The sequence below is a fragment of the Schistocerca piceifrons genome, chromosome 3, assembly GCF_021461385.2.
Source record: "Schistocerca piceifrons isolate TAMUIC-IGC-003096 chromosome 3, iqSchPice1.1, whole genome shotgun sequence".
Taxonomy (NCBI): Eukaryota; Metazoa; Arthropoda; class Insecta; order Orthoptera; family Acrididae; genus Schistocerca; species Schistocerca piceifrons.
Genome location: NC_060140.1, coordinates 125,148,221 through 125,162,435, shown reverse-complemented (window position 1 = coordinate 125,162,435; position 14,215 = coordinate 125,148,221). Strand labels below are relative to the sequence as shown.

Here is a 14,215-nt window from a genome sequence, read left to right as displayed (position 1 = left end):
TTGCATTCTGATTGGAGCTGCTAGTGCTGGCAGCTGAGTGTGTGTGAGATGTGCTTGCCTGTGTAAATGTGTGTATGGCTTCTTTGCTGAAGAAGGCTTTGGCCAATAGTTACGGGTGTAACAGTTTTTTCGTTGTGCCTGTCTGCAACTCAACGGGCCATCTTTATGTGTTGTACAAGTTACCAATTTTAAACTGACAACAGGAAAACATATTAGCACTCCTGGGAGCATGGTACATGTTTCATTGGTATTCAGTTTCGCCCAGTGCCACAGGATGACTTGATGGCAATAGCCCTGGTTATTATTTATTTAAAAGGTCCGGTGTAATAATTCTATAGAAACTGCACTTGTCATAGCACATTGTTAGTTTGATTATTTATAAAACAGAACAACAAATAGTTATATCATTATGAACTTGGTAATAGAGCTATCCTTTAATTTTATCATGTAAAATTGTGCATCATTGTTTGCCTTTGGATTGTGTCTGCTGCAGATATCATCATTTCACAAAGGAGTTATGAAATTGCAGTTTACACGACTAACATAAAAGATCACCTCTGAGCCGTGTGGATGTTCTCTGATAGATGGTGACTCGCGGCAAGTCAGAATCCACTTGAAGATGACAAAATCCCTTTATTACACCAATAGTTCATATGAAAAGCTCAGTCCCACATCTGGTGGTGCTCAAATGTGGGCCTTGACACACAGACCCAGTGGTGAAGCATTGTAGTTGGTCACTGGCATCCACTGTGCACAGTGCAGCCCTGGTGTGGCACATCCTTGTGTAGTCAGTGTCCCTGGCCAGCAGCTGTGCTATATCAGTGTTGATTTGACAAGTGACGTGGTGCACAAGCACCAAATGGCTGGTGCTAGCAGACACTGCAAAGGCTCAGTGGCTAAGAGGGCCTCAGTTCAACCTTCAGCCCATTAGACAGTGGTAGGACACCCAGACAGGTTGTCCTATCAAGATGATGATGGAGCAGAGTGGCCTCATGACAAAAGCCAACACTTTGACAGATGCAGCCTTGATGACCCATCAATTTGATGACCTGCCTGGCCAGAAGACCAGTATTTACACTTACTAAAATGAATTTGTTGTATTGTTGTTGCTGACTGGCAGGTGGGCATTGACACCCAGCAGGTGCCGTAGAAAAATGCTGTACCAGAGTATTGTTACAGGTGGCTCTCTTTACAGCATCAGTGCCTCTTGTTTAGGTCCATACTGTTACACCTCACAAGAAATAATGGTGTCTTTGAAATTCCCATTATAATTATCTGTATGTGACAATAAAATAACTGCAATTCATGTAAGTCCTTACAGAATGAATTCTTGTGATTCTGCACAAAAGAAAGTATGTGTCTCACTGCTTTCCCCTGTATGCAGAGGTTTTGGTCAAACAGTTATCGGAAAGTCAGTAACAACTCCTGTAATCCTGACATGTTGAGCAACAGCTTAATGCTCTAGGCGTTATGTACCATTTTTCTGTCTGATGACTGTTTCATAAATACTTTTATCAAAGAGTGTATTTCATGAGGCCAGAGTGTACATTTTTTTCCAGATATGTGATCATTTTTAGTTTCTGGATATAACAATGACTGCACTGTAGCCAGCTTAATGCAACCTCTGCAGAATACTCACTGATGATCTCACCGTTGAGTGCCTATAAACCACAAACACACAAAATACTCAGTTTTCCACAGTCCTGACATTAGTTCATATCTCAGCTTCAGAAAATAAATTTTGTAACCAGTAAAGCTATCTTGCTCTACTTATGCCAGGTATACAGAGAAATCGTTTGGTTGAATCTTCCAATAGCTAGTCTGAATAAACTGTGGTGTCAGATAGTAGCTATTCTTCAGGGGTATATTAAGAGCCTATTTCAGTCAGTACATTCTTATTACAGTGTGTGCTGGTTCATATGGGGCATTTACTATTGCGCTGTAAATTTTATTGTTTCTCACACCTGTTTTGCTAAAGTGTGGATCGAAATTCATTCTCTTTTAATCATTCTTGTATGGTGCTGTAGTTTTGTAGATGACAATATATTTGATGACTTTTTTGTCAGTTAATTTTTGTCACTATCCTTTTAATGCAGGTTTATATTTTCGATATTTTATTATAAACTTATTACATTCTGGTTTTATTAACACATTTAGGGATCATTGCTGAAACTATATGAGTCGGTTCCTTCAACACTCAAGGTGAATAACGTACCATCTTTTACACAATCTCCTACATCATCACCATCATCAGAATCACCTCTATCAGGGTTAGATATCCTACAACAGTGGCGCCGTTCTCCAAGCAGTGATTCTGGGTCCCCAGTGAGTGGTGTTGGTTCTCCTTCAAGTAACTATAGTTCTCCAGGAGGAGCCACTGGATCTCCAGGAACTCTTGGATCATCAAAGAGAGGCATTAAAAGGACTCTTGAGATTATTCGCCAAGATAAATATGGCCGATCAAAACGTGAGTAGTGTCACTTTTGATTTTTTTTTTTTTTTTTTTTTTTTTTCCTCTTTTGATCCATGAATGTGTGGTTTGTTCTTATTTCACTTGGTTTTGATGCATCTCTTTACAGAGCATTGTCTGAACAACTACTTTACACATATGAGTGTGAAAAAAACAGGTGTATCTGAAGTAGTAGACACAGCTGCACAAGCACACACCAAAAAGGGAAATGGTGACAACAGTTTTGAAAGGAATGTGTACTCATTCAGCAGAACTGTGTCTGTCCTTTCTGATGAGTCACCTGAATCTATTAAAACTCCTTTTGAATATGGAGAAGAATCTGAGGAACAGAATCTAAACAGTATAGTGTCTACATTCAGTCGTACTACATCTGTTTCCTCTGCAGCTGAAAGTAAAAACAGTGTGTCAGATAGAATCCAGACATGTTCAGAAAATGTGAATCTAATCAGTGAGGATTATTTAGAACAAAGAACTTGTGTGACCAGTAGAACTACAAATAAGACTCCTGATGTGGAAACTGAAATATTTGTTGGTAGTAGTAATAATGTTACTGCAGAAGAACCCAGACCCGTAGATGTTACAAGTGAGATAAACTCTATAGATGATGAAGTGATCATTACAGAAGATGAAATAGGTGACCATGAATTTGTCACTTCTGAAGTTACTTATGTATCGGAACCTATTAGATGGAATGTTGATTTAAATTCCATTACTGAAGAAATGGAAGCTTTTAAACGGTTGTCCAAGTCTACAGCAGATGCAGAATGTAACTTTAAATTCAAAGCTGAAATTGATCCAGCGCAGAACTCTCTTGCAGAACAAGAGCTCAGGAGAGAGATTACAAAAGACATGTTTGCTAAGGTATTTTACTACTGACATTTGGAAATTACATATATACTGTGTGTCTATCTCTTTGTTTTTTTCCTTGATGTTTTTTCTTTCTTACAGATGAAAATAGTTGGGCAGTTTAATAAAGGTTTCATTATAACACATTTGGATTCCGATCTCTTCATCATTGATCAGCATGCATCAGATGAAATTTACAATTTTGAAATGTTGCAAAAAACTGTATCACTTCAAAACCAGAAACTTGTTGTGTAAGTTTTATTTATGTATGGACTGACTGAGTTAAGAGTAATCTACAAGTTTTTGTGTTCTTTCCGTGATTATGTACGAGATACTGCCAAACATATTTTAATTTCCTATTTGCTTAAGACCTGAATTTATTGGTAACCTACTATTTTTCCAGTTTATAGTCAAGGGATTTTTTTTAACACATTACAGTGCATTTTTATTAAATTAAAACAATTTACAGTACTGAAGTAGTTCTTTTGAGAAAGAAATGCATGCATTAAGGAAGACCACATTGTAGTGCCAAAATTCACCAGACTGTCATGATGACGTGTAATTAGACGCAGAATTGTTAAAATTGTATGTACTGTATACCACATATAGATTTGAGCAGTAGTTACACTTATGCCTTTCTCTATAATATTGTTACACTTTAGCAGATGCAGTAGTTCCTATTGAAGAGCCCCTGTTATCAGTGTCTTGGAGATATGTTGGTCATGAATTACATAAACATAATAGTTTAAAAAAATATATGTTGTTATTTCATAGATGAGAGGCATGGCCATATGCTCTCCATATAATTATACAAATATCCATATGTGTCTCCTTATTATCACCAAGTGTCAGTGATATCTGGAATTAAAATGAACAGTGTCACTATGAGGCTACTTCTCAGAGGCCATGAGATGTTTGTTGTCAGGATTGGTGTGGCTGCTGTTCTCACATATTCATGCACAGATAGTATCACAAGGTTGCTCTTCTTTTCCTCATGGACGAGAATCTCAGTTGTGGGGAAGGTAGGTTTCAGTCTGTTGTTGCAAGTCATTGCAGGAGATTTTACTATTTTGGTGACATCAGAAGCTTTTCATGATTTTTAGATGCCATAAATGGGCCTTCAAATGAGGATAATAATGGGTTCCAAATGGTTTCATGGCAGAAGAAGGCACACTTGCATGATTATTGGTCACAATAAATGAATGGCTGCTGCATGCCATGTTCCTATGGCATAGCTACTCTTACTTTGCAAATCTGTCATTGCAGCTGCTGCACGAAGTCTGATATTTCAGTGACATTGTTTGTTGTGGCACTGAAAAACACTCTTGATAGGTGAAGGATCTGCATGTAGACTAGATCAGCTGTTGTCACTTTTAGGTCCTCTTTAAAACTGTATGCAGCCCCACTTTGTCTATGTGTAGATTCACAGTCCATTGCTCAGTGCTCTAGTAACCTGTTTACAGCAGAATTGTAGGCAGTTTTCTGGATCCACTTCATGTCAAATTATGCTCCAATGACAATGATAAGATTCCCGTTGTGTACCTTGGTCCATTTTAGGAAGTGTTTTGCTGAATCACAGCTGTGTTTAGCAGTCCATTCTGACTGCACAAGTTCACCCACCGAAGGAGCATAAATTTGTAATACTGCTGACAGACACACATAAAGGTAAAGGTGACTGCTTTGGTGTTGGGAAGTAATATTTTCTTCCTTCGGAATGTGAGGGGGACATGTCGGGAAACATAATCACTACCTGGCAACGTCAATCCTTTGTTATTTATTCGATCAACTAATTTTTTTGCACCATATGCTATTCCAGTACCAGCTAAAGCAGTAACACCAGCTGCTCCAGCTATCTGCGCTGTAGATAACGTTGCACCAGTTGCCGCACCAGTTCCAGATAAAGATGTGCTCAAGGTAGCACCATCAACTGCTGTTTCAGGCGCTCCAGATAAAAGTGGCGTATTTTCAGCTGTATTTATTTCTGTTGCTGTATGACCTTCCTCGCAGTCCAGTATTAACTTCATCTGTTGGCATTGGCTCCAATTCAAATTCAACAACTTCTTCTTCTAAATCATTGTATGCTGGATTTTCTCCATACCTAATTTCATCTGCAGCATCTTTTCGAAACATTGTCCTTATACTATTACTACTATTAACATTAAAACCGTTTCCCTGTTCCGCCATTTCAATATTGTCCACCGGTCCTGGATACAAAGTTCCTCCTACGTACTGTATTGCACCATGTTGTCCCGTGTTTAAATACTCATTTAACCATGACATTGTGCTGACTAAAGTTTAGTAGATTTTGCATTTATATACGTAACCAACAAACACGTGTTACTGCATGGAGCTCCAAAATGAAAAGTTTTGCACCTGCCAACCTTTCACTGTCGTGGGTGCTTGCCCAGATAAGGTCCTAAACAGACCATTATCTCAGCATCACGTTGACAGCCGCCATGTGACCCTGGGGACCCCGGCCTGACCTTGGGTTTTCGACATGACACGATACTACGTATCATGTGTCATGAAAACCCAAGGTCAGGCTAGGACCCCAGGGTTACAAAGGTGAATATACTCAGTAGAAATCTATAAAATGGTAGGAAGTCTTTCCCACTGATCACATAGAACATGTAGACAATCATAACTGCCACACATGTGCTGGAGGTGAAAGCAGATAGTCTGATATGACCCAAGCCTTAAAGATCGACCAGTTTGGAGCATACAAGCACCTTACATCCATCTGCACTGTGGAAGATGAGAGAAAGGGGGGGGGGGGGAGAGTTTGGAGAATAAAGGGACTAAACTGGGTTATCAGTCAAGAGAGGAAGGGTAAATGGAATTGTCAACAGCTCTACAAAACATACAATACATGCGTCTCAGGTGTTACAAGAGGCTCTTTATGAGTAAAACATTTGATCTGATGAGAACTGTAATTTATAGCTAGAACACACATTTCAATAACAAAAATATGTGATTTTTATCTGGAAAAATAAAAGAAAAAGAAGAATTTTCAACATTTGTACATTCGTACAAATAGGTATCTCCTGATTTGAGTGACCTGTGTTCTACTTCAGAAATGTCATTGCTGTGAGGTACAATCATGATGATTCATTCAGAGGCCCATAATTTGCTTGGTCTGCTCAATGATGGGATCTTCTGTCTTTATAGAAATGATACAATGCAAGTGGTTAGATACATTTTCAAGACATGATCAATTGTTCAGCCTAAGATATCAAGGCCACTGATGCACACTGTGAGAACTTCTTTTGAATCCGATGGCAAGCATAAAAAAAAAGTCTTATCTTCCTCAGAATGTTGTCATTCAGTACATTGCAGGAAAAAGGTCTTGAGGCTTCATGGATGCATACACTCACCGAGTACTTGAGTGCATAGTATCTTCTGCAGACCCTTAGCTTTGTGTTACAATGGTTGGTTTATGTTATGTGATTTTTGTAGCAGGTTGGAGAAACATGAGTGAAACATTTACAATTCTTGAAACTTCCTGGAAGAGTAAAACTATATGGTGGATCAAGACTCGAACTCAGGACCTTTGCCTTTTGGGGCAGGCATTCTATCGACTGAGCTACCCAAGCATGACTCACGACCCATTCTTACAGCTTTACTTCCGTGGGTACCTTGTCTCGTATCTTCCCAACTTCACAGAAGTTCTCCTGTGGACCTTGCAAGACAAGCACTCGGGGAAGGAAGGATATTGTGGAGACATAGCAACAGGCTGGGGAAAGTTTCCGGAAAGAAATTTTCACTCTGCAACGGAATGTGGACTGATATGGAACTACCTGGCAGATTAAAACTGTGTGCTGGACTGAGACTTGAACTCAGGGCATTTGCCTTTTGTGGGCAAGTGCTCTACCAATTGAGCTACCCAAGCATGACTCACGACCTGTCCTCGCAGATTTACTACCTCATCTCCTACCTTCCCAACTTCACAGAAGTTCTCCTGCTAACTGCCAGGAAGTTTCGTATCAGCACACACTTCATTGTAGAGTGAGAATGTCATTCTGAATAAACAGTTATTGCTTGTTAGGATGTGCTGGAGTCTTTTGGAGCATCGTAGGTTTGTAGATAGTTTGGGAGACAGGTGTGACATGGGAAATTTGCAGACAAACGAGTGGTAAATGCAAATCTATCATATATTTATTTATTGAACTTAGATATGCTTCTGAGTGCACCCTCTTCAGTGGCACAGTCTGGCAGTCTCTCTAATATTCCAGTGTTGTAGCAGCAGAAAAGGAATAATGGGCAATACATGCTGCTCAGGTGGTGGCATGCTGATCTGGCATCACAGCCATGCCAGGGCTGAGTTGTCAGTGATGTCCGTAGCACCGCACATGGTTCTCCTTTTGTGCAGCTTGGGGTAGCCAGCAGCATCTTCTGTCATTGTAGTAGGTTGCAGTGCTACCCAAGGTCTAACTCGGAACTACTAGCTGGAGAGCGGCAGCAGGCAGCCTCTGGAGATGGTGAGCACCCTCATAAAGGTGGCAGCAGAGCATTGGATGTTGAGTCCTGGGCACTCAGGCAGTAGTTCTTGGATCGTGGCTCAATGCTGGCTGTAGTGATGGTGACAAGAGTTATGGCAAAGACTTCAAGGCTGAGGCTGACAGTATGGGTGCAGCTACAATGCCCAGTTGCTTGTACGCTATGGGCTGGAGGCAGATGGGTTTAAATGCAGCCACTCAATGCTGACTTCACAGAGGGACAGATTTTGTGTGCCACCATGAAAGGGTCTAGAACAGAGTCAGTAAATGCTGCTTCGCTGTTTTGTGGCTGTGTGTCAAACTGCACAAGCTTCCTGATGTCCCTGGTTCTTGACATTCGAAAGTGGCAGTACAGTAGCAGGCACTTGGTGAGGGGTGCTTCTGTCATCAGGAGGTTGATTGCAGCAGCTGGCACTCCAGATATGGCACTTGCACTGTCTGTGGTTTAGGCCATTACAGATTCTCTCTTCCAAGAAAAAAATCCACTCTCAGATTTCCATTGAAAATTTTACTGTCATATAAGAATGAAAGTATTTACAAGTACTTTGCTTTATTGATGTTGCTCATGGTGACACTTGGTCCTTTACATTATTTACACTCCTTTTCACCAACACTAGGTCGTGATTCACCACTGAGCCTCTGTGCTCTCATTCACAGACTCTTCACTTCAACTCATTTTTAGTCCTGCTAGCAGCTACATCATTTCACATTGTGGGAAAGTCCAGGGAGGCATCCTATCAGCTAGCCTTTCCACTTAATATTTACACACTAAAATTCACATCTCTAACATCTTCCTATGACATACATCACATATTTCTAGCAACTAATGAAAAACCTCATAAATCATGTTCAGATACATCCCACATTTACACTAACAATATCTCGTGCTTTCTGGTACTGACAACGAAAACTAAAGGTTCTCCTTGACCTGTATAACTTGTTTACCTCGATCTATAGTCATAGGATCCTGTTGCCTTATCATTATGATATAATGAGTAATGAAAACTGTTTTCAGAATAAGGTGGTCAGTTTTTGTGTTTTTAATAAAATTGACCAGAAAGAATGCTACGATGAGCACAGTTGATAACTTTCATCCTCCAAAGCACTTCATCATTGTATTCTACACATTCCTTCGCAATAAACCTCAATATCTTAAGACATAGGTATCTCCCGTTCTGAGAGAATATAAGTAGTCCAGTGGATCTGCTTCAAGAGCTCTCGAATACCAGAGACCTGATTTGTGATCACAGTCTCTCTCCAGCTACCCTCCAGTGCCCATAATACATTTTTACCTTTCTACCCTGAGAGACTGTTTCATGGGCTACCTTCCTGCCTATATTATACCTTTGGAAAAAACTTTGTAAATCTTTTCTGTAATAACAATTTTGTACTGACACTATTGGCAGATTTACAGTTATTATGTGTACTGTGTCGTGGCAGACCTGGAGTGGTTTGTGATGTCTGATAACAATCATCTTACAGGTGCATTGTGGCTCAGCATATTGCTGATTTGAGTAAGTCATGTATAATGTAAAGACAGAAAATCTGAACTATCACTGGTTACATCTACCTCACTATTAAACATGCTGGGTTCCAAATTCACATATTCTAAGTCTAACCTAAAAGCTCATCTAACCTGTTACCTAAATTTTAAATATTTACAGTTCTTATTCTACTTTAAAAAATTTGTAAATCCTCTCAGCACCCTCAGTTTCCCACACTCCCAGAGGTGGCTTACGTGATGACATTCTTGATGGCAAACCCAACAAATCACATTGTGTGACTGTATGCATGGGGCTGAATGTCCTTTTAAATTACTTTGCATACTTGTTACTGTTCGGTGTTCTGTCTTCAGGCCATTACCAAATACTACAACTAAGTATGCATCCAACATATTGAACAACAAAGATACAAGGCTTCATGGATAATGTTACGTGAACTAGGCCCTTTAGGATAAAAGGGTGGATTCAGATGATTGAGTTTGGGTTATCAATACAATATATGTCAATTTATTGATAACATAAGTAAGTAGTGCCAAGGAACTATAAATTTTGAACCAAGATATGGTTATATGTTGTGGGTGGAGGGTTGGATATTAATTCTGATGAGGTAGATTTCTTTCTGATTTATTAATTTAAGGCTTCGACAGAAATAGTTGAAGCTCTCGAGGATGATTGGTCCTTGAGTGTCTCCCTACCACCCGATAGTAGTGTTCAAAACATTGCTGATAGACAAAGGGTGAAACAGGCAGAGGAACTGCTTTGGTCGATGACTGTGGCACAAATTCTAAAGTGCCAGAGAGAAACGAACTGGCAGAATTTGATTTGTCCAAAAAAATAAGTTACATTTATTAAATTGAATAGCATGCTTGAGGCACATAATATTACATCAAAAATAATTAAAAACAGGAATGTTAAGGCAGTATTTATTATAAATATCACTGTGCAGTGCAAGAAATTTCAGAACTATAATGAAACTAAATGAATCAGAAATTTACTATGGATACAATTAAAACCAATTAAGAACAGTAAGGACAGAAATACAATTTAAAATAATTAAGAATGAAGCTTCCCTTTTGCAGGAGCCTGGATGTTTGCCATCTAAATACTGGCATTACATACACCTTGGTACTCAAACCTCAGTCCACTGGCACATAAAAGGCACAGAAACAGCACAGGAACTAACCTCAAACACCTCAGTATCAGAAACAGCAAGCCAACTGACCAATGACAATACAAATTCATTGAAGGTCTGTGGAATTATACAGCAAACATCAACCACTGTGGGCCACCAGTTCATCAGTATAGGTGGGTGTTTGATAATGGCAGTTATAGCATTCATCAGATTAATGTAGCTGTTCAGAATTGAATGTTGCTTGCCACAATCAGTAACATGTATCTTGTGGCCACAATATACTTTCATATGTCTGACATACCTGGAACATGCTGGCAGGTCGATAGACACACAAACAAACACAAACATACACACAAAATTCAAGCTTTCGCAACAAACTGTTGCCTCATCAGGAAAGAGGGAAGGAGAGGGGAAGACGAAAGGAAGTGGGTTTTAAGGGAGAGGGTAAGGAGTCATTCCAATCCCGGGAGCGGAAAGACTTACCTTAGGGGGAAAAAAGGACAGGTATACACTCGCACACATGCACATATCCATCCACACATACAGACACAAGCAGACATAAAACCCACTTCCTTTCGTCTTCCCCTCTCCTTCCCTCTTTCCTGATGAGGCAACAGTTTGTTGCGAAAGCTTGAATTTTGTGTGTATGTTTGTGTTTGTTTGTGTGTCTATCGACCTGCCAGCGCTTTCGTTCGGTAAGTCACCTCATCTTTGTTTTTATATATAATTTTTCCCACGTGGAATGTTTTCTTCTATTATATTGATACCTGGAACATGGTCACACTATCAGCAAATGCATAAGCCACAGGCTGCAGTGCCTCAAAACTGCTCAGTTTTGCAGATCTACAATAACTCCATGCATGTGGATGGCCACATATTAACAAGCCCACTCTCAACTCCTTGCTCTCCTGCTGAGCAACCATGTCTATCCTCATTGCTCTGCTCAATGCCCACAGCGCATGGCCAGATAAATATTTCCAAACCAGAGAGAAAAGCCACACTTGCCAGCAGCAAAGTACGGAAAACGCTGTCAATTTGAAGGGCTAAATCAAAACAGTGCCACACTAGACACGGAACAAAGGTACCGGAACGTACGGATCTCACAACTGAAGAGTCTTTGCTGCTTCTCACATATGTTGCTGTTCCAGTTGAACCACCACTTGCAGTCTTCTACCACTGGAATGATGTGTGTCTTCTTCCTCCTGCTTCCATCATCAAAATGTAATGGTGCAAAAGTAAGATGTTCCTCACTGGGGACGAAAACATAGTTGGTCCAATGTAGCTGTGGAGAAATAGGAATGAAACATACAGTTCTTGCTTGTCAGGACATGCTTGAATCTTCCTGGAGTATTGTGGGATTTGTAGATAGTTTGAGAAACAAATGTGACAGGTGGGGAAGTTGCAGCAAACCAGTGGTTAGTACAAAACAGTTCCTTTTCTAATTATGCTGTCTCCTGAGTGCTCCCTCTTCTTTGGCACATTTGGCATTATCTCATAATATTCCGCCCTTGTAGTAGCAGGCAAAGAAGACATGCATGCGGACAATACGCACTGCTCGGGTGGTGGTGTGCTGACCTGGCATCACAGGCATCCTTGGACTAAGTTGTCAGCTGCGTCCATAGCACCGCACATGACTCTGATGCTGTGCGGCATGGGGCATCTTCTGCCATTGCATTAGGGTATGGTGCTGCCCAGAACGTAACTCTGAACTGTTGGCTGGAGTGTGTTGGTGGGCAGCTGACAGACTCTGGCAATGGTGAGCAGTCTTGTGGAGGCTGTGGCAGAGTGTTGGGTGATAAGTTCTGAGCAATTAGGCAGTGGTCGTGGATTTTGATGGCACCCGTGGCAACAATGACACAGTTACGATGAAGACTCCAAGGCTGAGGTTGACATAGTCTGGGTGCAGCTATGTTGCCCAGCTGGTCACACACCATGGGTTGGTACAGGCAAGCGTAAATGCAGCCACATGTTTGATTTTTCTGAAGACAGTCCAGACACTTCGACATCTGACAACAGATTTTTGTCTTGATAATTCACATGTGTTTTCTATATGTAATCCAAGGTAGCTCTTCATTAAAATACTATCTTTCACATGACTCTTGGTTTCATATGATTAAGGGATATCTCATCCTCTCTTTCTTATGACATAACAATGCCCTGGAATCCTGTAGCCTCTTTAAAGTTATACTCTTTGACATTTTAAATGCGAACCAATAAATGCTGTATATGATTTGTGAATGATTTTCTCCTTTTGTTTGTCCAATAACAACTTTTACTGTCATTCAAGCGCAATTCCCAGTGTCTTGTAATGTCATATATTGGTTTCCGTGATTTTTTTGTGAGGACTTAATGAAAATAGTGTACTGATATTGTCATTTTCCTGTTTTGAGTGTGGTACATGTTAAGGTAATAATAACTAATTTAAATGAGTTTATGGTTTTAATAATATCTATAGTGACTCATATTTTTTTACTTGAATATTGTGTCATTTCTTTGCAGGCCACAGAAGTTAGATCTCACTTATATTAAGGAATGTTTACTCATTGAAAATTTGGACATTTTCAATAGAAATGGTTTTGAATTTATTATTGATGAAACAGGTAAGTACTGTAATGCATGTAATATTTATTTTATGTGTGTAAGTATCTATAGATGGCTGTGGAATTCGATACTTATTATATTAAATAGTTAATTTCACATGTAGTCTATTATGACCTCTACTTTACCTGCTTTTTTTTTTTTTTTTTTTTTTTTTTTTTTTTTTTTTTTTTTATAAAGTTTAAGTTTTCATACATATATACCTGAAAATTGTGACTTAAATTTACTACCAGTATGGAGGAATAATGTCTGTAACACAATTCACACTCACATGAAATTTATTGGTTCTGTGCTGCATATTTCGTACAAGACAGGGATTGTTGTTGTTGTGGTCTTCAGTCCTGAGACTGGTTTGATGCAGCTCTCCATGCTACTCTATCCTGTGCAAGCTTCTTCATCTCCCAGTACCCACTGCAACCCACATCCTTCTGAATCTGCTTAGTGTATTGATCTCTTGGTCTCCCTCTACGATTTTTACCCTCCACGCTGCCCTCCAATGCTAAATTTGTGATCCCTTGATGCCTCAAAACATGTCCTACCAACCGATCCCTTCTTCTAGTCAAGTTGTGCCACAAACTTCTCTTCTCCCCAATCCTATTCAATACCTCCTCATTAGTCACGTGATCTACCCACCTTATCTTCAGCATTCTTCTGTAGCACCACATTTCGAAAGCTTCTATTCTCTTCTTGTCCAAACTGGTTATCGTCCATGTTTCACTTCCATACATGGCTACACTCCATACAAATACTTTCAGAAACGACTTCCTGACACTTAAATCTATACTCGATGTTAACAAATTTCTCTTCTTCAGAAACGATTTCCTTGCCATTGCCAGTCTACATTTTATATCCTCTCTACTTCGACCATCATCAGTTATTTTACTCCCTAAATAGCAAAACTCTTTTACTACTTTAAGTGTCTCATTTCCTAATCTAATCCCCTCAGCTTCACCCGATTTAATTTGACTACATTCCATTATCCTCGTTTTGCTTTTGTTGATGTTCATCTTATATCCTCCTTTCAAGACACTGTCCATTCCGTTCAACTGCTCTTCCAAGTCCTTTGCTGTCTCTGACAGAATTACAATGTCATCGGCGAACCTCAAGGTTTTTACTTCTTCTCCATGAATTTTAATACCTACTCCGAATTTTTCTTTTGTTTCCTTTACTG

At 39.7% G+C, this 14,215-nt stretch overlaps 1 protein-coding gene across 3 annotated transcripts in view; it reads left to right on the top strand.

Annotated features, from left to right (window-relative positions):
* LOC124787963 (mismatch repair endonuclease PMS2) overlaps positions 1–14,215 on the top strand; it is a 157,728-nt gene that overhangs the window by 95,981 nt on the left and 47,532 nt on the right. For 2 of the 3 annotated variants that reach the window (XM_047254969.1, XM_047254970.1), the window contains exons 8-11: positions 2,158–2,467; positions 2,580–3,331; positions 3,419–3,567; positions 12,946–13,046. In XM_047254969.1, the coding sequence (XP_047110925.1) occupies positions 2,158–2,467; positions 2,580–3,331; positions 3,419–3,567; positions 12,946–13,046 (1,312 nt within the window). Of the gene's footprint in view, positions 1–2,157; positions 2,468–2,579; positions 3,332–3,418; positions 3,568–10,393; positions 10,620–12,945; positions 13,047–14,215 lie in introns of all 3 variants that reach the window. The other variant, XR_007016039.1, reaches the window with a different exon arrangement.